Source organism: Rhinopithecus bieti, unplaced genomic scaffold, assembly GCF_001698545.2.
Source record: "Rhinopithecus bieti isolate Rb0 unplaced genomic scaffold, ASM169854v2 scaffold_11933, whole genome shotgun sequence".
NCBI lineage: Eukaryota > Metazoa > Chordata > Mammalia > Primates > Cercopithecidae > Rhinopithecus > Rhinopithecus bieti.
The window spans coordinates 1,708,153-1,730,514 of NW_016806995.1; the positions used below are offsets into that span (position 1 = coordinate 1,708,153).

Consider the following 22,362-nt stretch of genomic DNA (forward strand, 5'->3'; position numbering starts at 1 on the left):
ATAATTTTTTCTTTTGTTTTTTCCCCCCGTTCCATGTCCTTTGAATGCTTGGGAATGGAAGGTTTTTCAATGATACCAATGATGAAAAGTACAAAAATTTAGTACTTTTAAAAGTACTAAATTAAAACATGTTGCAGAAAGTCTGCAAATAGAAATAAATCTAAAGAAGAAAAAAGCATTCCCAATCTCACAAATCTAGAGGTAGTCCCTGTTAACATTTTGGTGTATTTATTTTCCCATCTTCTGTTTTTTGGGGGGTTTTTTAAATGCATATGTAGCTTCTTTAAAAAGAAACAGAGAAGGAAAGGATCATACTGTTTATGTTTATATAGTCCCGTATCCTCCTCTCTTTTTAAATTTTTTTTCCTTACATGGTATTTGCCTGTGTCATTAAATATTCTGCAAAATTTATTTGTTTTAAAGACTCCATCATGAAGATCCAGCCTCATTTATTTTACTCATTTTTTCCCATTGGACGTTTGGGTGGTTTCCACTGGTTTATTACAAATAATTGTAAATATCCTCCTACCTAAATCACTGTGTGAGTTCTGATTATTTCCTCAGGATAACTTTTTGTAAGTGGAATTATTGGGTCAGAGGGTGGGAACTTTTTCAGTATTGCCAAAATACTTCCCAGAAGGTAGAACGGTTCCTGCTTTAATTAGTGGCTTGTGAACATGCCCTTCCCTGGGTGGGAGGTCGCAGGTCATCGCCTTTGCTTACAGGACCCCACTGGACTCTTAGGAAAGGAAATTGGGAGACGGAGAGCAGGTTTTCTTGGACTTGGTGTTTCCCTAAGGCCAAGGGGCCAGTGAGGACGGGGACCCTTCCCTCCCTCCGTCCCTCCCTCCCTTCCTCCCTCCCTTCCTCCCTCCCTCCCTTCCTCCCTTCCTCCCTTCCTCCCTTCCTCCCATGCTGTGAGTACTCACTCAGGAACCTCCTTGAATATCAGCCGCTGGTTCTCTCTGTTCTCTGAGGCCAAGGGGCCATGAAATAAGACCTCACTGCCAGAGCTAGGGCAAACCGTGCATCCCCTGAGCAGCTCTGAGGCTGACATGTGACACTCACAGGAGTTTGTGTGATCTGTCTCCCAGGGCTCTGAATGGAATGCATCCAATCTGGAGGAACTGCAGGGCTCAGGGTGAGTCTCCTCCCCTTGTCTTTCCCTGTCCTTCCAGGCAGCTTAGAAACCCTCCACTCTGCCATGGAGGGGGAGACCTTGGGGCTACCTGCCTGTAACTGCCTGCACCCTGGTCTCTGAAGTGGCTGCCAGGGGTTGATGTGCATAGCTAAACAGATGTGCTTCCAAACACCACGCCCTGAATAATTCATGGAGTTTAGATTGTGCTGAAGTCTCTCGTGATTGTGTGGGTTGAGGAAAACTTAAAATTACACTCTTAATTGCTGTAGGACTGCCCTGGATATTGATTAGGCTCTGTGCTGCCTCCCCCCTGGCCTCCCTGCCCCGCACAGTTGCTGTAAACCCTAGTGTGGATGCAGAGGTCTGCTGGCTGTTTCGTTAGTCTGCAGCTCTGATCCCTGGGCCTCTCTGGGCTCTATCTGAGCTTATGCTTTGGGGCCTGGTGGGAATCTTGCAACTTCACGCTCAGTGTTGGCCAGAAGCATATTCCTGTTGTAGTCTGACAAACACTCAGCAGGGAGGAAAAATGTTTCAATCTAGACCTTCAAGAACAGATGTCTGGACTTTTTTTTTTTTTTTAATACAGTCACAAAATCACCGTTCTGTGGGCCTGACATAATGACATTCTAGAATTACCACATTTAAAAATCAAGACTAAACAAACCTTAAAATACATCTTTAGAACTACCGGTTAAGATGCATTCTTTCAACAGAAAGTACTCTTAAAACATAAGGCCATACCCTTCTGTGCTTTCGTCTTGCTGGGAATAAATTAATGATTTTCGTAGGTATTTTTTTAAGCGTGTCTAAATATTATGAAACCTATTTGAGATGTTTTCTAACTCCTGACATTATTTTCTTCCAGAAGTAAAAGTATTGATTAAGTTTAGATAACTACAGAACCTGGGTTAGCAGACCCTGTCAAATACTTAATTATCTGTCTTGCCTTTTTTCAAAAAAAGATTTAAGGCAATTCTCAAGGATATAGATAATGGATGGATATAGTCTGCTTTTTAGCTCTTTAAGAGTGAAGACACTGGAATTTTTTTTAAGCCTCTGTATATTCATAATAGTTATGAATAGTTATAAATTTAATACATATATTTAATTTTCCAGAATGCTTTAAACTGAGTTTTCTTTTTATAAGGTCTTTAAAATAATTTGGGTTCTTAGTATAAATATAACAACATTCTCACCATCGAGAGGGCATTTAGAAAATACAAAAAAACACAGCTATTAAGGAAAAACCAAAGTCCCACCACAAACATATGACCCTTGGTTAATGCGTGTTTCCTTTTCTTTTCTCTGCCAGTTTTTTATTACCCTGCTTTTCGTTGCTTCTCATTCTGATTCTCCAAATATGTTTCTTATTTTTTTCTCATTGCAGGGTTGATTACATTTTAAATGTTACCAGAGAAATAGATAATTTTTTTCCTGGCTTATTTGCATATCATAACATCCGAGTCTACGACGAAGAGACCACAGACCTCCTTGCCCACTGGAACGAAGCGTATCATTTTATAAACAAAGCGAAGTAAGTGGGCAGAGAGGCGGGGCTGAGGATGAAACCGACCTGCAGAAGCTGGGAGAGTGGGAACAAACGGGACTGCAGACTCAGGAGTTGGCTGGTGGGAGGGGGGAACTAACAGGACTCCAGACACAGGAGTTGGCTGGTGGGAGGGGACTTGATGTGGGATGGACCTATGCTTTTAGTCGCAGGACGTCAAGCACCGAAGGAGAAAGGTAGTTGCTCCTCTCCAGGTAGAGTCCCTATTGAGCTTAGGCTCTCCCACCTGTCTTTGATTGTGACACTTGACCCCAGTTGTCATCATCAGCTCTGATTCCAGGCAAGCCCCAGATACCAAGTGGACACTCAGGGACCCCGCCCCTAGGAAGTCACTGAGCCAAAGGAGGGCTAGAGGACAACATGTACGGATGCAGCTTAGAGCTTCTTTGGGACTATCTCCCTAAGAATACGGCCCATCTTCCCTCCCCGAGTTACTGTCGCATGGAACAGGACAGCACATTGGAGGTCATGGCCAGCCCCACTGCCCCTGAGCCCGTCACTGGTTTCACCTATCTCTGGTGCTCATTTTATTCCCCTGCAAAACAGCTCTGTCTTACTGAAGTCAAGAACAGAAAAAGAGAACCCTTTGAGATGCTGTCCAGACAATCACCCTCTTCTGCTTTGTTTCCCTCTGGGTCAAAGCCACATGATGTGTCCTTAACCAAATCTTAGTTCCCTTGTATTCCCAGGAGACAAACTCAAGACTCCCTTGACGGAGACTTCAGACCAGCAGTTAGGAGGAAAAAACCCACTGAGATCTGCAGGAGAATTTCAAGCTTAGGGTATAGGAAACCAGAGCCGGCTCCCACCTGCTGGGTCTGCCTTCTGTACAAATAAAGTTTCGCAGGTGCTGCTCTTACCGGCCTGGCGCTCCCTCACATTCTTGAGCAAGTGATACTTAAAGAAACACTGTCCCCCGGGCCATATCTGGTAAATCAGCCAGGTCTGGGCCAGCACTGCCTCCTTACAAATAACGGGCCAGCCCCATCTCCCACTCCTGGCTTTTCTCTGCGGCTGCCCTCACTCCTGCTCCCTGGCCCTCCTCTCTGAAGAGCATCTCGCTCTCCCCAGGGCCTTGCAGCTTTCAGTTCGCTGACCCCATTTCTCTGCAGTAACTCATTCACTGTCTCCATCTGCTGTAGCAGCTGAGGAGCTCTTGCAAAAATCCTGTTAGCTGCCCACTCTCATCCCAGGGTCCCCTTGCCTATCCCAGCCATGTGAGAAGATTCTCACTTGGTCCTTGAAGGCAGCCAAATGTTGAAGCTCTCCCTACAAACAAAACATGGCCAGGCCAGAACAGATTTCTTTTGATATCCCATTGTATGCTAACTGATTCTGCAGTGGTGGTATTGCCTTTAGAGGGTGTGTGGACAACTGCTCCATAAACAGTAAGATGTAGGAGGATTTCAGCGGTAGATAACTACAGGGTTTTAAAAAATGATTCAGGTAAAACCTGAGAAAATGAAGTTGTTGGAGCTTTTTAACTCCTTCCCCACTGCTTCTCCCCCATCCCTCCTCCCTAACTGCTTCCACCCCTGCAGGAGGAACCATTCCAAGTGCCTGGTGCATTGCAAAATGGGTGTGAGTCGCTCGGCTTCCACAGTCATAGCCTATGCAATGAAGGAATTCGGCTGGCCTCTGGAAAAAGCGTATAACTACGTGAAGCAGAAGCGCAGCATCACCCGTCCCAACGCAGGCTTTATGAGGCAGCTGTCTGAGTATGAAGGCATCTTGGACGCAAGGTAGGTGCCTGCCTGGAGAGAAGGGTTGGCAGGCGGAGCTGGAGCGGCCGGGTGGCCAAGCCAGCCGGGCCTCTGTCGGCAGTAGAGTGTGCTCCCATTCGGCCCGGCAGCCGCTTCCGCAGCCAAAATCCTGCCTCTCAGGGGGAGCCAGTTTGAGAAAAACAACTATTGTTTGGGCTTTGATGAGTGGTTTCCAGGAGGGATCTGTTTTGATTTTCTTGGCACACACATAAAGCTGGTTTTGCTGCCGGAGGGAACGGTGCCTAGGTTCTAAGCCAAGGCCTGGCCTCGTGTGTGGCGTAGGCACGTGTGCATCCCGCTTCCTGGGCATCTGCTTTGTGCCAAGCCCTGTGCACCGGCTTTGCTACAGGAAAAGCCAAGGACTTGGAGAGGCACAGCAACCAGGTTCCACCACTGATGAGCAGGGCAAGTCAGGGCAAGCTCATCAGTCTTCCCGAGCCTCAGTTCCCTCTTCTGAGTTAAGAATTAATGCCCACCTTAGCCAGGCCTGGTAACAGGCACTTGTAGTCCGAGCAGCTCAGGAAACTGAGATGGGAGGATTGCTTGAGCCCAAGAGTTCGAGGCTGTAGTGAACTGTGATCGTGCTACTGCACTCCAGCCTGCATGACAGAGCGAGACCCCATCTCTTAAACAAAAATGCTTCTTAAAACACTGAGTCAGGGGTGGTGGCTCACGCCTGTAATCCCAGCACTTTGGGAGGCCAAGGCAGGTGGATCGCCTGAGCTCAGGAGTTCAAGACCAGCCTTGCTGATGCAGTATATTTTCTTGACCCCTTTGTGGGACTTCTGACAGGGGTGCCTCATTTACTCAGCCCGCCCCACTCAACCCCTCATGGGAGGGAGCGTACAAGCGAACTAGTGCAAGAACTGGAGGGAGTGAGTGGAGGAACTGGCCTCTTTGGCACTGGCAAGAGTGAACTCTGTGCAGCCCCACGGCAGCGTCCAGGTGCGGGTGCCTGTGACCCCAAGGTCTCAGAGAGTGTGTTATAATATCCTTTCGCTCCGCCGTCTGCAGATAGCAGTGTGTCACCAGCCCAGTGGGCCCTTTGCTTCGTCGTGTGAGGCAGCTGCCTTCTGCCAGCAAGGGCAAAGGGCCAGTGTGACAGCATTTTTGGGTACTCACACCTGGTGTGTCCTGAATTCTTGTCTGGTGCCCAAGAGGAATGAGGTCACATGGGCGAATTGAAGAATGGTGAATGTGGAGAATTGCATTGAGTGATGACAGCGGCCCTCAGCAGAGAGGGGAGCCGGAAAGGGGATGGGAAGGGAAGGTTGCTCTCCCCTGAGGTCAAGCCACCTCTCTGCCTCATCCAGCCTCCATCTTCTGAAATCAAGCTGCCTCTCTCCGGCGTCCAGGCACTTCTTCCTGATGTCCAGCTGCTGCTTCTCTCTCTGCCAGTTGAGTCTGGGGTCTTTATAGGCACAGGATGGGGGCAGAGTGGGCTATAGGTAGTTTTGGAAAAGGCAACATTCAATTGGTAAAAAGACATTATTCAGAAGGAGCCCGTTGGGAAAGAGCAGCACACCGGGATGAGTGTTCTTACTCTGGGACACAGGTTTCAGGCTTTTCGGCTTGAAGGTGGGGTTTTGCCAGGGACCCGCCCCTGTCTGCCTAGAATTTCTCTGCCTCCTGTTGCTGTCATTGGGAACATGCTGAGTCCCTGTCTCTACCAAAAGTACAAAAAAAAATAGCCAGGTGTGGTGGCGTGCACCAGTGGTCCTAGCTGCTTGGGATGCTGAGGTAAGAGGATTGCTTGAGCCCCGGGGGCAGAGATTGCAGTGAGCTGAGATTGTGCTGTTGCACTCCAGCCTGGGTGACAGAACGAGACCCTGTCTGAAAAAGAAAACAAAACAAAACAAAAAACAATGAATGCTCACCTTAATGTGGATGTTAATGGTACAGGTGCTGTGGAAAACAGTATGATGGTTCTTCAGAAAATTAGGGGCCAGGCACAGTGGCTCACACCTGTAATCCCAGCACTTTGGGAGGCCCAGGCAGGTGGATCACCTGAGTTTGGGAGTTCAAGACCAGCCTGACCAACAGGGAGAAACCCCATCTCTTCTAAAAATACAAAATTAACTGGGTATGGTGGCGCACACCTGTAATCCCAGCTACTCAGGAGGCTGAGGCAGGAGAATCGCTTTGAACCCGGGAGGCAGAGGTTGCAGTGAGCCCTGCGCCCATTGCACTCCAGCCTGGGCAACAAGAGTGAAACTTTGTCTAAGGGGAAAAAAAAAAAAAGGAATAGAATTATTATATCATCCAGCAATTTCACTTGTGGAAATATATCCAAAACAATTGAAAGCAGAGTCTCGGAGATATTTGTACATTAGTGCTTATAGCAACATTATCCACAATAGCCAAAAAGTGGAAGCAGTCCAAGTGTTCATTGATGGATGATGAACAAACAAAATGTGACATATTCATACAGTGGGGCATTACACAGCCTTAAGAAGGAAGGAAAGTCTGACAGGCTACAACAGGCATGAGCCTTCATGACATTGTGCTAAGTGAAATAAGCCAATCACAAAAAGAGAACTACTGTATGTTTCCATGCATATGAGCTACTTAGTCAAAGTCATAGAGACAGAGGGTAGAATGGTGGTTGCCAGGGACTGGAAGAAGAGAATGAGGAGTTACTACTCGTTGGGTACTGAATTTCAGCTTTGCCAGAGACAGAGTGTTCTGGAGACTGTAGTCTAGAGGCTGCCTGGATGGTGGTGATGGTTGCACAACATTATGAATGTATTTAATGTACACTTAAAAGTGGTCAAGATGAGGCTGGGTGCGGTGGGTCATGCCTCTACTCCCAGCACTTTGAGAGGCTGAGGCGGGTGGATCACTTGAGGTCAGGAATTCAAGACCAGTCTGGCCAACAAGGTTAAACCCCCATCTCTACTAAAAATACAAAAATTAGCTGGGTGTGGTGGCATGCACCTGTAATCCCAGCTACTTGGAAGGCTGAGGCGGGAGAATGGCTTGAACCTGGGAGGCCAGGAGTTCAAGACCCCAGTGAGCCGTGATCGCATCAGCGCACTCCAGCCTGAGCAACAGAGTGAGACCTTTTCTCAAAAATAAATACATAAATAAAATTTTAAAATATATCAATAAAAGTGGTCAGGATGGCAAATTTTGTTTCATTTATTTATTTTTTTTGAGACAGAGTCTCACTCGGTCACCCAGGCTGGAGTGCAGGGTGTGATCATGACACCTCAACATCCCAGGTTCAAATGATTCTCCCACCTCAGCCCCCCAAGCAGCTGGGACTGCAGGTGCGGTGCGCACAATAGCCGGCTAGTTTTTTTGCATATTTTCTGTAGAGACAAGGTTTTACTATGTTGCCCAGGCTAATCTCAAACTCCTGGGCTCAATCAATCCTTCCACCTTGGCCTTCCAAAGTGCCGGGCCACCACACCTGGCCCACATTATGTTATATGTATTTTAGCCGTAAAAAAATATTTGAGGGTCAGGCGCTATAATCCCAGCACTTTGGGAGGCCAGTGCGGGCGAATCACCTGAATTCAGGAGTTTGAGACCAGCCTGGCCAACATAGTGAAACCCCATCTCTTCTAAAAATACAAAAAAAAAATTAGCCAGGTGTGATGGCGCGTGCCTGTAATCTCAGCTACTCAGGAGGCTGAGGCACGAGGATTGCTTGAACCCGGGAGGCAGAGGTTCCGAGATTGTACCACTGCACCCCAGCCTGGGTGACAGGATGAGACTTCACCTCAAAAAATGTTTTTAAAGAATACCCGCCCAATAGGGCTGCTGTGAGGTTTGCATGAGCGCTGTCTGTCAATCAAGCAAAATGACCGAGGCAAGTCTCAATCATTTCAGGAGGTTTATTTGCCATTGTTAAGGATGAGCACTCAGGAGACAGGTCTATGCCTTTCTCCGAAGATAATTTTGAGGGCTTCAAATTTTAAGGGGAAAGGGTGGGATACTGAGAAATACACAATTTTCATGTGAGGCAGAGTAGGGGGAAGAGAGTCCTGCATGCCTTCGTCTGGCTCTGTGAATCTGCGTTTTTGCCTAACATAGACAATAGGGCAGAGGAAACAATCAGATGTGCATTTGTGTCAGGTGGGTAGAGGGATGATTTTGAGTCCTGTCCTCTGTCTTGCTTCCCACCCACCCTCCCACCTGTGAAGACAGTGGTCAATTTACATTGCCATGGTGAATTTTAACAGAAAAGCTTTAGGGTAAAGATCTTGGGGACTGCAAGGAACTTCCTTGTGGGCAAGATATGAGGGAGGTGTGTAGCTTTTCATCTTCGTAGCCATCTTATTTAGGAACCAAAATGGGAGGCAGATTTGTGTGACCCACTTCCCAGCTTGACTTTTCCCTTTGGCTTAGTGAGTTTGGGGTCCCAAGATTTATTTTCCTTTTACAGTGCTAAACAAATTTACCTTTACAGATACTTGCAGATCTGTCTTGTAGTAAATAATAAATGTAGCTTATTTTAAAGTCTCTGAACTCCCACCCTAAAAAGTTCTGTACAGGTTATCCCCCTTTTACGAGGATCAGGGCAGGGATAATGAGCTGACACTGAGAGGTTGACCTGTCCCCCATCACACAGCCAGTGGGCAGCAGGAGGGAGAGGTACACCATGGCCCCTCACTCGGCCTGAGTCAGGGTGCTGTGTGCAAAAAGCGCTGCGGTTCTGTTGCCCACACGGGGTGGTGGGGAGGTCCTCACTTTGATTCCAGTACCCCAGGCTCTAAGGTCAGAAGCCCAGAGCCTGGGCATCACTTTCTCCCGATTCCCTTTCTAGTCAGTCTGTATCAGAAGCAGACCTCCCTGGGTGATATCAGGCCGGTGTTGGAAGGAAGCCACAGGCGAAGTCCACCAGCTTCTTGGCCAAGTTTGGGAATGCAGGAGTGCCCTGGCAGGGTTAAACAGGGTCCAGAGAACAGCGCCGGCCAACTGTGGACTCCTTCACTGTCAGAAGGGCTGGACAGATCCCCAGGCAAGGCCCGGAGGAGGAGGAGGAAGAGCGAGCATCTCACTGTCCTCTCCCCGAGCCTGCCAGGCACTCGGTGCCCTTTGCAGCCTAAGCCGGGCACTCCAGGCTGGGTTCACAGCAGCTTGGCAGTGTCCTTGAATAGCTGCTGGCTGGAATGTGCACACTGAGCAGAGAGGGTGAATGGCGCTCTCACAGTGTGCTCTTACGTTTACCTCTCTCTTTTTAACCCTTGCAAGCCTGTATTGGTATTACTTTAAGGTCCTTAAGGGTGACTTAGTTACCTTATTTCACCATAAACGTCTTTTTTTATGCCTTACATTTTTATTATAGGGCTTGGTGCAGTGGCTCACACCTGTAATCCCAACACTTTGGGAGGCTGAGGGAGGATCGCTTGAGACCAGGAGTACAAGACCAGCCTGGGTAACACAGCAAGACCCTGTCTCTACCAAAAAAAAAAAAAAATTTTTTTTAATTAGCCAGGGATAGTGTCACATGCCTGTAGCCCCAGCTACTTGGGAGGGTGAAGTGGGAGGATCACTTGAGCCCAGGAGTTTGAGGCTGCAGTGAGCCATAATCACACCACTGCACTCCTGCCTGGGCCACAGAGTGAGACCCTCATCTCAAAAAAAAAAAAAAAAAGGATTATAAAACAGTATCATCATAGTAGAAGAAATTGTTTAAAAACTGACCTAAACAAATACTTTGTAGTTTTCCGAGATCTTCCCAAATGTGTTCCAGTGCATTATGCGTGTGGATAGTTGTATTATCGTGTATAGATCTGTACATACTCTGCTTTGATTCTCTTCATATTCCTACAATCTAGGTAGGAGAGCGTCGTTATTCTTATTTGACAGAGAAATGAGAGATGCAGTGTAACTGACGTGACGAAGTTCGTAAAATGAGGCAGCACTAAACACAGATACACAGATTGAAGTCTAGACGCCCCCACGTTCCTTCCCCATTGTCATCGGGGCAGAAAGTCACATCAGGCTTCCTGTGCGAGCCTGGACAACTTAAGATCCCAGTGTTGTTTCTCATCCTTTTGTTTCTTGGGAACAAATGAATAGAGAGAGGCTTTACTTGAATGAGCCATGGATCGTCCCTGACACCCCGACCTTGGGCAGCCCCTCACTGGCTCACCACACACTCTTTCCAGCACCCCTAGGCACCATCCTCCTCCCCTCACCTTCCTCCATCCTCTCTCCCCGCAGCAAACAGCGGCACAACAAGCTGTGGCGTCAGCAGACAGACAGTAACCTCCAGCAGCCTATGGATGACCCTGCGGGACCCGGCGACTTCTTGCCAGAGACCCCAGATGGCACCCTGGAAAGCCAGCTGCCCTGCTTGGAGGATGCCACCCAGCCTGGCTTAGGGTCCCCCCTCCCCTGCTGTTTCCGGAGACTCTCAGACCCCCTTCTGCCTTCTCCCGAGGATGAAACTGGCAGCTTAGTCCATCTGCAGGATCCGGAGAGGGAGGCTCTGTTGGAGGAAGCTGCTCTACCTGCAGAGGTGCACAGGCCAGCCAGACAGCCCCAGCAAGGGTCCGGACTCTGTGAGAAGGATGTGAAGAAGAAACTAGAGTTTGGGAGTCCCAAAGGCCAGAGTGGCTCCTTGCCGCAGGTGGAGGAGACGGAAAGGGAGGAGGGCCTGGGAGCAGGGAGTTGGGGGCAGCTTCCAACCCAACTTGATCAAAACCTGCTCAACTCGGAGAACCTAAACAACAACAACAGCAAGAGGAGCTGTCCCGACGGCACGGAGGTAGGCAGGGCCCGGCCTGCAGGGTGGCACACCCCGTCCCTTCCATCCCACTCTGATTGGCCTACCTCAGCCTCTGTAGCAGGGACTACAGGCACGCGCCACCACACCCAGCTGATTTTTTTCTAGTGCCTCTGCTGGGCCCCCAGCTCCCATCTCCAGGGACCTGAGGGTTCTTTCAGATGGTGATTCTGCCTGTGGGTACGTAATGCGTACCTTATATGGCGAATTGGGAATCTCTTAGGAATAATGCATATCTCTGCACGCCATCTTCACCCATATACCTTATCCATACCCTGGGCAGGGCTCCCAACTCAATTTCTTTTTGCGTATGTAAAATTAAAACATATAATTTATCAGCCAACTTCAGCCTTTATCGATATGTGACTATGCTTTTTCATCTCACCCCTACCCACTTCCCCACACCCTGGACGATTCTGGAGCCAATCCCAGATTTAGATATAGATGCCTATATCTAAAAAATATATATTATAGGTATATACTATATACTATAAACATAGATAGATACATACTATAGACAGGTTCTCACTCTGTTGCCCATGCTGGAACACAGTGGCATGATCATGGTTCACTGCAGCCTTGACCTACCAGGCTCAAGTGATCCTCCCACCTCCACCTCCTGAGTAGCTGGGACCACAGGCACATGCTACCATACCCGGTTAATTTTTTCTATTTTTTTGTAGAGATGAGGTCTCACTGTTGCCCAGCCTGACCTCAAGCCATCTGCCCACCTTGGCCTCCCAAAGTCCTGCAATTACAGGTTTGAGTACCATGCTTGGACTCAGATACATTATTTTATTCATAAATGCCCCAGTATGTTAACATAACCACAATACCATTGTCACCTTTAAAAAAACTGATAGGGCCAGATGCGGTAGCTCACATCTGTAATCCCAGCACTTTGGGAGGCTAAGGCAGGAGGTCAGGAGATTGAGACTTTCCTGGCCAGTATGGTGAAACCCTGTCTCTACTAAAAATACAAAAATTAGCTGGGTGTGGTGGTGCGTGCCTGTAATCCCAACTACTCAGGAGACCGAGGCACGAGAATTGCTTGAACCCAGGAGGCAGAGGTTCCAGTGAGCCCAGATCGTGCCACTGCACTCCAGCCTGGGCGACAGAGCAATACTCCATCTCAAAAAAGAAAAAAAAAGATAGTAATTTCCCAACGTTATCAAGTATCCAACCTTCCAACTTAGACTCTAATACTTAAATTAACTCCATTAGTCTCTTGGAGTTGCCATTTTTAGTGGATTATCTGCCACAAGGTTTGAGCGTCAGCCTGGTGCTTACTGAGAAATTTGTTAATTCCAGCCAAACTTTACCCTCCTTCATGGGGGAAGTGATGCAGGAGCCAAGGCTGGTTCAGTGGAAGGGTGGCTGTGCAGCTTGGTCTCTGCTTCCACCCTTGCCCTGCCACTGACTTCGTTCCCTCTGGCTTCACCTGCCCATCTTACAGGACAGCTGTGGTTCTCAAGTTGGGGCACTTGGGGTCCTGACAGATGCATTCAATTATATAGCCAGTTTATTATTAACAGCATGTTATAATGCAAACAAAACTGGGCAGCTGCATCTGTCGACCTCCATAAAATGTTCCAAATCAAATACTAATTATGGATTTCCCTCACTTCCCTACAAAGCAAATACCCATAAAGACAGATGAGATAAAACGATAAAACCCTGGGCCAGGCACGGTGGCTCACGCCTATAATCCCAGCACTTTCGGAGGCCAAGGTGGGCAGATCATCTGAGGTCAGGAGTTCAAGACCAGCCTGACCAACGTGGTGGAACCCCGTCTCTACTAAAAATACAAAATTAGCTGGGCATGGTGGTGCATGCCTGTAATTCCAACTACTCAGGAGGCTGAGACAGGAGAATCGCTTGAACCCGGGAGGCAGAGGTTGCAGTGAGCTGAGATCACACAATTGCATTCCACCCTTGGCAACAAGAGTGAAACTCCGTTTAAAAAAAAAAAAAAAGGCCTGGTGCGGTGGCTCAAGCCTGTAATCCCAGCACTTTGGGAGGCCGAGATGGGCGGATCACGAGGTCAGGAGATCGAGACCATCCTGGCTAACATGGTGAAACCCCGTCTCTACTAAAAAATACAAAAAACTAGCCGGGCGAGGTGGCGGGTGCCTGTAGTCCCAGCTACTCGGGAGGCTGAGGCAGGAGAATGGCGTAAACCTGGGAGGCGGAGCTTGCAGTGAGCTGAGATCCGGCCGCTGCACTCCAGCCCGGGCGACAGAGTGAGACTCCGTCTCAAAAAAAAAAAAAAACCCTGGAAGCCATGGTGGGGGCTTTAAGCAGGCGGGTGATGAGCGCCCCTGACTGTGGGCTACAGGCAGGCTGGTGGGGTGGGAGGAGAAGCTGGGAGCCTGGGATCACAGTGGCTCAGAGGATGGGGCAAGGGCATCAGGAGGTGTTGAGAGACAGAGCTGGTGGGTTGCGGTGGCTCATGCCTATAATCCTAGCACTTTGGGAGGCCAAGGCAGAAGGATCACTTGAGCCCAGGAGTTTGAGACCAGCCTGGACAACACAGTAGGGCCCTATCTCTATCTATTTGAAAGAGAGAGAGACAGAGCCCTGTTGCCCCCTGCCTTGTCCTGCCCTCCAGCCTACAGTCCTGTGCAGGTGGGGTGGGGTGAGGGGTGCCCTCCTCCTTCCTCCCGCTTTGCATCTGGGCCTGCATGCTGCTCTCTGGCTGGTCAACACCTGCTTGTTCCAGAAGCCTCAGCTGAAGTGTCAGTTCCTCTGGACAGCCTTCCCCCCGCGGAGACTCTGAACTTGTCCCTCTCTCCCCTGGGACTCTTCACACAGCTTTTTAGTCCATTCCCAGGACCACTGGGTACCTATCAACTGGCCTGTGGGGAAGTGAAGGGTGGGGACATAGAGGCATGTGTGACGTTCACTTAGATCCTCACTGACCAAAAGGCAAGGGGTTTTCTTTAGGAAACAATGCAAACCGTTTTTTTGTTTTTGTTTTGAGATGGAGTCTCGCTCTGTCACCCAGGCTGGAGTGCAGTGGCGCAATCTCGGCTCACTGCAAGCTCTGCCTCCTGGGTTCACGCCATTCTCCCGCCTCAGCCTCCCGAGTAGCTGGGACTACAGGCACCCGCCACCACGCCCAGCTAATTTTTTGTAATTTTAGTAGAGACGGGGTTTCACCATGTTAGCCAGGTGGTCTTGATCTCCCGTCCTCGTGATCCGCCTGCCTCGGCCTCCCAGAGTACTGGGTTACAGGCGTGAGCCACCGTGCCTGGCCTAAATTTGTTTTCTGTTGGCGTATAAAACCCACCTCAGGCCAGGCACGGTGGTTATTCACGATCAAGTGGGCTCCAGGAGGTCTGGCTATCCGTACTAAGTGAAATGAGAGCTGCCCCTCTAGGCCTGGCCCCCAGCCCTGCCTCGCACGCCTTTCCCTGCCCACCCTCGTGTTTTCGGTCTTTGCTCATGACTGCCCCATCTCACCATGTTCTTGTCCCTTCCTTGTAGCATGATGCTATATTTGGGATCCTTAACAAAGTGAAGCCTTCCTATAAATCCTGTGCCGACTGCGTGTACCCTACAGCCGGTGGGGCTCCTGAGGCCTCCAGGGAGCGATGTGAGGACCCCAGTGCTCCCGCCATCTGCACCCAGCCAGCCTTCCTGCCCCACATCACGTCCTCCCCCGTGGCCCACATGGCCAACAGGTCCCGTGTTCCGGAGAAGCCAGCCTCTGGCCCAACTGAACCTCCCCCGTTCCTACCACCAGCAGGCTCCAGGAGGCCAGACGCTAGTGGTCCTGGGGCTGGAGCTGTCCTAGAACCACCAACCAGCCTTTTGGAACCTTCCAGAGAGACCCCAAAAGTCCTGCCAAAGTCCCTCCTTTTGAAGAATTCTCACTGTGATAAGAACCCTCCCAGCACAGAAGTGGTAATAAAGGAAGAATCGTCACCCAAGAAAGATACGAAGCCAGCCAAGGACCTGAGGCTTCTGTTCAGTAATGAATCTGAGAAGCCAACAACCAACAGCTACCTGATGCAGCACCAGGAGTCCATCATTCAGCTGCAGAAGGCGGGCTTGGTCCGCAAGCACACCAAAGAACTGGAGCGGCTAAAGAGCGTGCCTGCAGACCCAGCACCTCCCTTCAGGGACGGCCCTGCCGGCGGGCTGGAGGCCAGCATCCCCGAGGAGAGCCAGGATCTAGCCACGCTCCACGAGCTGGGCCCCCTGATTTTGCCTGGCCAGGCTGGGAGTGATGAGAAATCAGAGGCCACCCCCGCTTCATTGGAAGGAGGCTCACTGAAGAGCCCCCCTCCTTTCCTCTACCGCCTGGACCACACCAGTAGTTTCTCAAAAGACTTTCTGAAGACCATCTGCTACACCCCCACCTCCTCTTCCATGAGCTCCAACCTGACCCGGAGCTCCAGCAGCGATAGCATCCACAGCGTCCGTGGGAAGCCTGGGCTGGTGAAGCAGCGGACGCAGGAGATTGAGACCCGGCTCCGGCTGGCAGGCCTCACTGTCTCTTCCCCACTGAAGCGCTCACACTCCCTTGCCAAGCTCGGGAGTCTCAACTTCTCGACGGAAGACCTGTCCAGTGAGGCTGACCCCTCCACCGGCGCTGACTCCCAGGATGCCACGTTGAGCGAATCTTCCTTCTTGCATGAGCCCCAGGCAACCCAGAGGGACCCAGCTGCAACCTCCAAATCATCAGGGAAACCCGCCTCAGAAAACTTAAAGAGCCCTTCGTGGATGAGCAAAAGTTGACCCGCCTTTTGCTGCGTCAGGCCAGGTGGATATTTTCATATGATCCCTCCCTCACTTTCACTGTGGATTTTGATCGACCCCTTACATCTTGATTTCCCTTAAACGATTGAAGTCATCCTAACTTTTCCCCTACTCTTGCCATAGAGAGGAGAAGAAACTAACCAACATGCAGCACAAAAAGGAGAGCTATCAGTCGTGTGGTCTGGAAGAACCAGAAGCCGCTGGCCAGGAGACACAAAACTCCGCTCCCACCGTGTCTTCAAGAAGAACCGTGTTTTAGGAAGAACATGCACACATAGGCGCACACATCCAGACTGTTCCCTTCGCAACCTGCAAAAGAAGAGTCCTGGTGGTGGCAGCCTCACCGCGGCACACGTTCTAGCTCATTCTGGACCTCGCAGAAAACTCTTGGATGGCAACGTTAAGTCCTACCTCTGTTCTCGCTGTGCTTTTTATTTTTAAAACACAAGAATGACCAAGACTCGTTCCAGGGAATAATGCTGTGTCTGAAAGCGTTTTTCCAAAAAAAACTTTTCGTTTTGTTTTTCAGTTGGGACCCCAGATGTGTCAAGACTTTTAACCCGACAGCCCCAAACGCTGCTGGGTAAAGTCATCAGATGGGTGGCCCCATGCTGTTGTTGAGCTGACTCTGTGCCCGAAGGGCGGTGCAGGCTCTCTGGTTGTGTTATGTGTTTGACAAGCACAGGGGTCTGGTGGGTAAAAATATATGGGTTGTACTGAGTTGTTGCTAATGCCGAAGTTTAAATCACCCGCATTGTTGAGCCTCTGCTGCTGAACCACATGGTTGTTGTTTAGCTTTGAAATTGCTCAAGTGTCTGGCTCAGGTGGTGGTTCTGAGACACATCGTCCTGCTGGGAGCCCAGATTGCTCAGGTCCACTAGGGCCCATCTAGGGAAGGGAAAGGAGATTTCAGCAACTTCCCTGAAAGGAACGAGACTGTCGGGATGCTTCCCGGATGTTTACGGTTGCCCCTTCCTGCAGTGAGATTACTCCTTCCTGTTTCCCTCCGGCTCTTCCCAGCAGTGGTGATGGAGTAAAAGAGGGATCTGTAGTCGCTGCCTGGCTCTGTGGGCGGCCCCTTTAAGACTCAGGTGCGCTCAGCCAGTCCGGCTGCGCCAGGCTTGAATCAAAGGTGTCAGCAAGCTAGATGTCAAAACATTTCAGGAGGGCGAGGCAGCTTGTAGAAGGGCGGAAAGGTTGAATTCAGGGGTCAGCAAGCTATGGCATGTGGTCCCGTGAGCTAGGAATGGTTTTTCCTTTTTCCTTTCTTTGAGACAGGGCCTGGCTCTGTCTCCCAGGCTGGAGTACTGTAGTGCAATCATGACTCACTGCAGCATCAACCTCCCTGGCTCTAGCAATGGCTTTTACCTTTTTAAGGAGTTGTAAAAAAAGCAAAGAAAGAATATGTGACAGAATTCACGTGGCCCACAAAGCCTGAGATACTTACTGTCAGGCCCTTTACCTGGTTTGATTTGCCACACAGGGCTGCCCATGGCTCTGTAGGAAGAAACTGGGTAAATTTGAAGCCCTCTGCCTCTCTGACACCTAAGACCAGATCCTTCCCTCCTCCCGACCACAAGCTTTTCCAGCCCCGCACTAGCCTCACCTGTGCAGGATGGAGTAGGTGCGTACGTGGGAGAAGGCAGGGGAACACAGTTGGCTGAAGCTCTTCCACAATTCCATCTTGCCCTCAGCTGGGTCCGCCAGATTGACTCAGTGAAACCAGAAAGCTTTCAAGGGCCAGCTGAATTCTGAAAGTGGGTGAATGAGCCATCATCTTATATTAGTCAGAACCGTGCTCCCCAAAGCTATTCTAGAAAGCACCCCAGGCCGGCTCTGCAGGAACAAGGCTAGTTTATATTTCACCTAGTGGGCAGAATTTTTGCAAAAATCCTCTCTCCAGGACTTTGTCTCCTTGGAGTGATTTTTAAAAATACATACATTACTTTATAGGAAGCTGTTTTCCCGCTAGTGTCAATTAAAATCACCTTAAAAGGTGATTATCCACTTACTCCTGAAACCCTGTGGGTTGTTCCCCCTCTCCGTCAGCCAACAAAAGCATAGCCTCAAAAAATACCAAGTTCAGTATGTTTTGCCAAATCAAATTTCATGTGGTAGATCAATTTTTGTGTCAAAATAATCTTTTAAATTTAGTGATGACAGGCTTTTGTTGGTTTTTTAACCACGTCTACGTATGAGAATGATATATTTTTGAAAACTTTAATTTTGAAAGCCATAATTTTTCTTATCTAAAGAGTTGGGGGGTGGGGGGTGGAATCGGGAGAATACAAGTTGGTCTTTGGCTTCTGGCAAACTTACCTATTCATTTTCTGAAGCACAGCTAGCATGTCAGTATCCAGACAAGAGCACTGGTCCCATCATCAGAGCAAAGTGAAGCATTCTTGACTTGATGCTTAATACTCTGGCCTGGAGAAAAGGATAAAGATTTTTTTTTTTTTTGAAACCCAGATCAGTTGCATGTAAACAGATGGCACGTGGCTATTTAAAATGCTGTATGATGCAGCTGGGTGCAGTGGCTCACGCCTGTAATCCCAGCACTTTGGGAGGCTGAGGCGGGCAGATCATCTGAGGTCAGGAGTTCTAGACCAGCCTGGCCAACATGGTGAGACCGCCCCCCCATTTCTACTAAAAATACAGAACTTAGCTGGGTGTGGTATCGCGTGCCTGTAAAACTAGCTACTTAAGAGGCTGAGGCAGAAGAATCGCTTGAACCTGGGTAGCGAAGGTTGCAATGAGCCGAGATCGCGCCACTGCACTCCAGCCTGCGTGCAGTGAAACTGGGAGTGAAACTCCGTCTCAAAAAAATAAAATAAAATGCTCTATGAACAAGATGAGCATTCCGTCAGGCGTTGGGGCACCTGGGCAAAGACAAATTCATACTGTCTGCACTGTAAAATACGCCATAGCTTGGCCCTTGCTGTGTATGCAACCTTAGCTGATGGGGGAAATTCCAAATAAAAATATCACAGGGAAGAGGCGGGCGGAGGCGGCAGGGGTCTGTGCTGTGCAAGTCACTGATTTTTTATGACTATCATTTTCACTGAATGCATTTGTTGAACTGGGACAAAAGGAACATTTTCTAAATCAGCTTGATACTAAGTATAAACAGCTGAATCTTATCTTCTGTCTCACATTAATTCATGTGGCATGCCAAAAGTTAGACTGAACTTTTCTACATCTTCACCTTGCATTGATACAGGAAGGTCTTCTCTTTAAGTCTTGTTAAGTATAAGGGGGATAGCGGTCACGGGAAGAGGAGAACCAGGCTGCTCTCGGATGGTTAATTGACAATGACGATTTCCATTTCTTTTTCTTACGGCTACTTCCGCATCTTCTAGCAAGGTCCCTGGTTGCACGTATTTCCTAAGAACAAAGTTTATTTCTCTTTACATTCCCTGCTTCCTTGCTCTCCACGCAGGGACCCCAGCCAACCTCTGGGCTGTTGAATAGCTCTCTGCTGGGTGGCAAGCCCTTCTCCTTGGCACCCTGTTGCTTAAGCATACAGATTGCTCACCAGGTGCACACAGACAGCTGTACTGTCCAAGCCCATTCTGCTCCGCCCTGCCCTCTTCAGCTAAAGAGCATTCCGGTAATGTAAAGCCCTTTCCCCTGGAGAAGTCCAGAGGATGCAGCAGTACGGAGCTGATCTTGAACAGAACAGACCCTCAGCACGGCCCTGGACTAACGCACTCTTATCTCAGGGCAGTCCATTTTAGAAAGCTGATGAATTTCCCCACCACCACTCACCTGGGGACCTTTTCTCCCTAGCGGGAACACATGCGACATAATTTAGTCAAGATCCTATTAAGTCACCTCACCTGAGACATCTGGAGAGGACGTTGCCTTTCATTGGTGGGAAATTGTTGGTGCCAGAATACATTTTGCCCAAAACTCTTCTCATTGGCTGGCCACCTAGCAGGGCTCCTCTAAACACCAACTCAGCGAGGGGACCCCCTTCACGTCTGGCAAGAGCTGGGTAGATCAGAAACTTGGTGACACCTGGCTAGCACGGAGCAGGCTCACTCATCTTGGTCCCACTACCCAGATTCCTGCAGACATTGCAGGCCAAATGAAGGTTGTTGAATGACCCCTGTCCCCAGCCACTTGTTTTGTCATCGTCTGCAATGGAATGCCTGTGTGTTTGAGTTCACTCTGCATCTGTATATTTGAGTATAGAAACCGAGTCAAATGATCATGTGCATCCAGACACATTGTGTCACCTGAGCCACAGAGCAAATCACCTTAATGATCTGGAATGAAACTGTGACCAGTGCCGCCCTGGGTGGTTCTGGAGAGACTGCCATCTTCTTGTTTGGCCATAGGTGCTGGGGCCCTGGCTTCAGTCACTGTCTCAGACAGGAGTCCCAATAAGCAGATCACCAGTCTTCCACTGTCCTTCCTGTCGGCCTTGCTGCATGAGAAGATAGCTGCTTCCTCCCTCTTTTCCTACACTGTAATTATTGTTTTACAATTGAGTGCCTTAATAATAGTTTACAAATACTATGTATTTATGCAAAACTGTTCAACTCTCATCTGTTGTGATTGGATACTTGATCTCATCAGTAGTGGTCGGTATTGGGATGTGAGCTTGTCCTACTCCATACGTGTTTATTCTGCTATGCAGTTTTACGTTGTGTGTTCATATCTATTCCAAGGAGCCTTGCTAGAAACAACACTGGTAGTTCCTGCAGGCCAGGCAGGCATTGGCCGATGCTGCGTCCCATAGGAGCCAATGAAAGAACGTAGCTTGGTCTGCTATCCAGCTGTGGGGTGATGCAGGCCAGGTGGCCTGTGCACCAGAGTCTAGCACCTGCCCATTCCCCAGTCACACAATCATACTCTTCTTTCACAGACATTTTATTACCACCTAGGCCACCCTAGTTTTCCTCTCTGTTAGTGTCCTGAGCTCTTTTGCAACAAAATGTAGGTACAGACCAATCCCCGTCCCTCCCCCAATCAGGAGCTCCACACTAGGAGTTGTTTGGTTTCCAGAAGCTGCCAGTGGGTTCCCGTGAATTGCGTTACGATATTGATGATTATTTTTATTATATTGTTTTTCTTGTTTTTTTAATAATATTTAAAGGCAGTATCTTTTGTACTGTGAATTTGCAGTAGAAGATGCAGAATGCACTTTTTTTTACTTCTGTTGGTGTGTATTGTATATAGTGTGTGTGCTTCTTGTGATGAAAATAAACTTTTTCTTTATAAATTCCTGACGACTGAGTTTATAAAAAAGGAAACTGCTTCCTCAACCCTTGCCAAGACAGTCTGATACATCATCATCATCGTCATTGACATGGACAGTCTTTATTGAGCATCTATTATGTGCTAAGTTATTTGCTAGAAAACCTGGACAAGTTACACCAAAGAAAGGAGCACGGGAAGAAATGTTAGCTCCTCCCAGGACTAGTCTGTTTTCTTTCTAGTTTTGTCAGTAAGCAAGAGCAGGCCCACTTGTGGGTGGTCCTTTGTGTACCAAAAAAAAAAAAAAAAGTTACCCACCAGGAAAGGGTTTGGACTTTGGGTGGGTTCTCTTCCCATACAAGTAGGAAATGTAAAGCCAGAGGTATGCACTAGAGAACATCTAACCTGCTCCCACCAGCCCTGGTGGGAGAGGAGGACTCTGGAGGCTGAGTACTGCTGATTTCCAAGGTACATGCTCATGTCCCAGGCCACTGCACACCAGGCAGCTTTTGGTGGCTCTCCTCCCTCGGACACTCAGGAAGCAGAGGTTTTCCTTTTTTTTTTTTTTTTTTTTTTGAGACTGGGTCTTGCTCTGTTGCTCAGGCTGGCATTCAGTGGTGCCATCATAGCTCACTGCAGCCTTGACTTCCTGGGCTAAAGCAATCCTCCCACCTCAAGCGATCCTCCCACCTCAGCCTCCCCAGTAGCTGGGACTACAGGTGTGCACCACCTTGCCCCGCTAATTTTTAAAATGTATTATAGAGATGAAGTCTCACTTTGCTCTCCAGGCTGGTCTTTAACTTCTGTCTTCAAGTGATCCTCCCACGTTGGTCTCCCAAAGTGCTGGGATTACAGGTGTGAGCCACCTCAACTTCCATCTTAAAATTCTGCCACCTTAGAGTTCTTTGCTTTCAACTGTGTAGTCAAGAAGGACTTGCATTCACTCAGTCTCCTCTGTCTGGACGCAATACATCATTTCTACTCGCTTTCCAGTGGGCGAGGCCCAGTCACAGGGTCCAAACGCAACAGCCAGGGAGACTGGGAAATGTATGGGGCACATGTATTTGGTGAGCACTGACTGCCGCAAGTACCTGGGCGTGACCCCTAAATTCCAGTGCCTGCAGAGCCAGGAAGTATTTTGTTCAGTTCATCTGGACTTGCTCTCTCAACTGGACTC

The 22,362-nt window shown here is 49.0% G+C and overlaps 1 protein-coding gene across 3 annotated transcripts in view; it reads left to right on the forward strand.

Annotated features, from left to right (window-relative positions):
• The window catches only part of SSH1 (slingshot protein phosphatase 1), a 77,756-nt gene extending 56,543 nt beyond the window's left edge, over positions 1 to 21,213 (forward strand). For 2 of the 3 annotated variants that reach the window (XM_017879732.1, XM_017879735.1), the window contains 5 exons: positions 1,095 to 1,141; positions 2,529 to 2,675; positions 4,250 to 4,450; positions 10,649 to 11,195; positions 14,703 to 21,213. In XM_017879732.1, coding sequence (XP_017735221.1) covers positions 1,095 to 1,141; positions 2,529 to 2,675; positions 4,250 to 4,450; positions 10,649 to 11,195; positions 14,703 to 15,959 — 2,199 coding nt within the window. In that variant the 3' untranslated portion in view covers positions 15,960 to 21,213. The remainder of the gene's footprint in view (positions 1 to 1,094; positions 1,142 to 2,528; positions 2,676 to 4,249; positions 4,451 to 10,648; positions 11,196 to 14,702) is intronic. The other variant, XM_017879733.1, reaches the window with a different exon arrangement.
• The last annotated feature ends 1,149 nt before the right edge of the window (positions 21,214 to 22,362 follow it).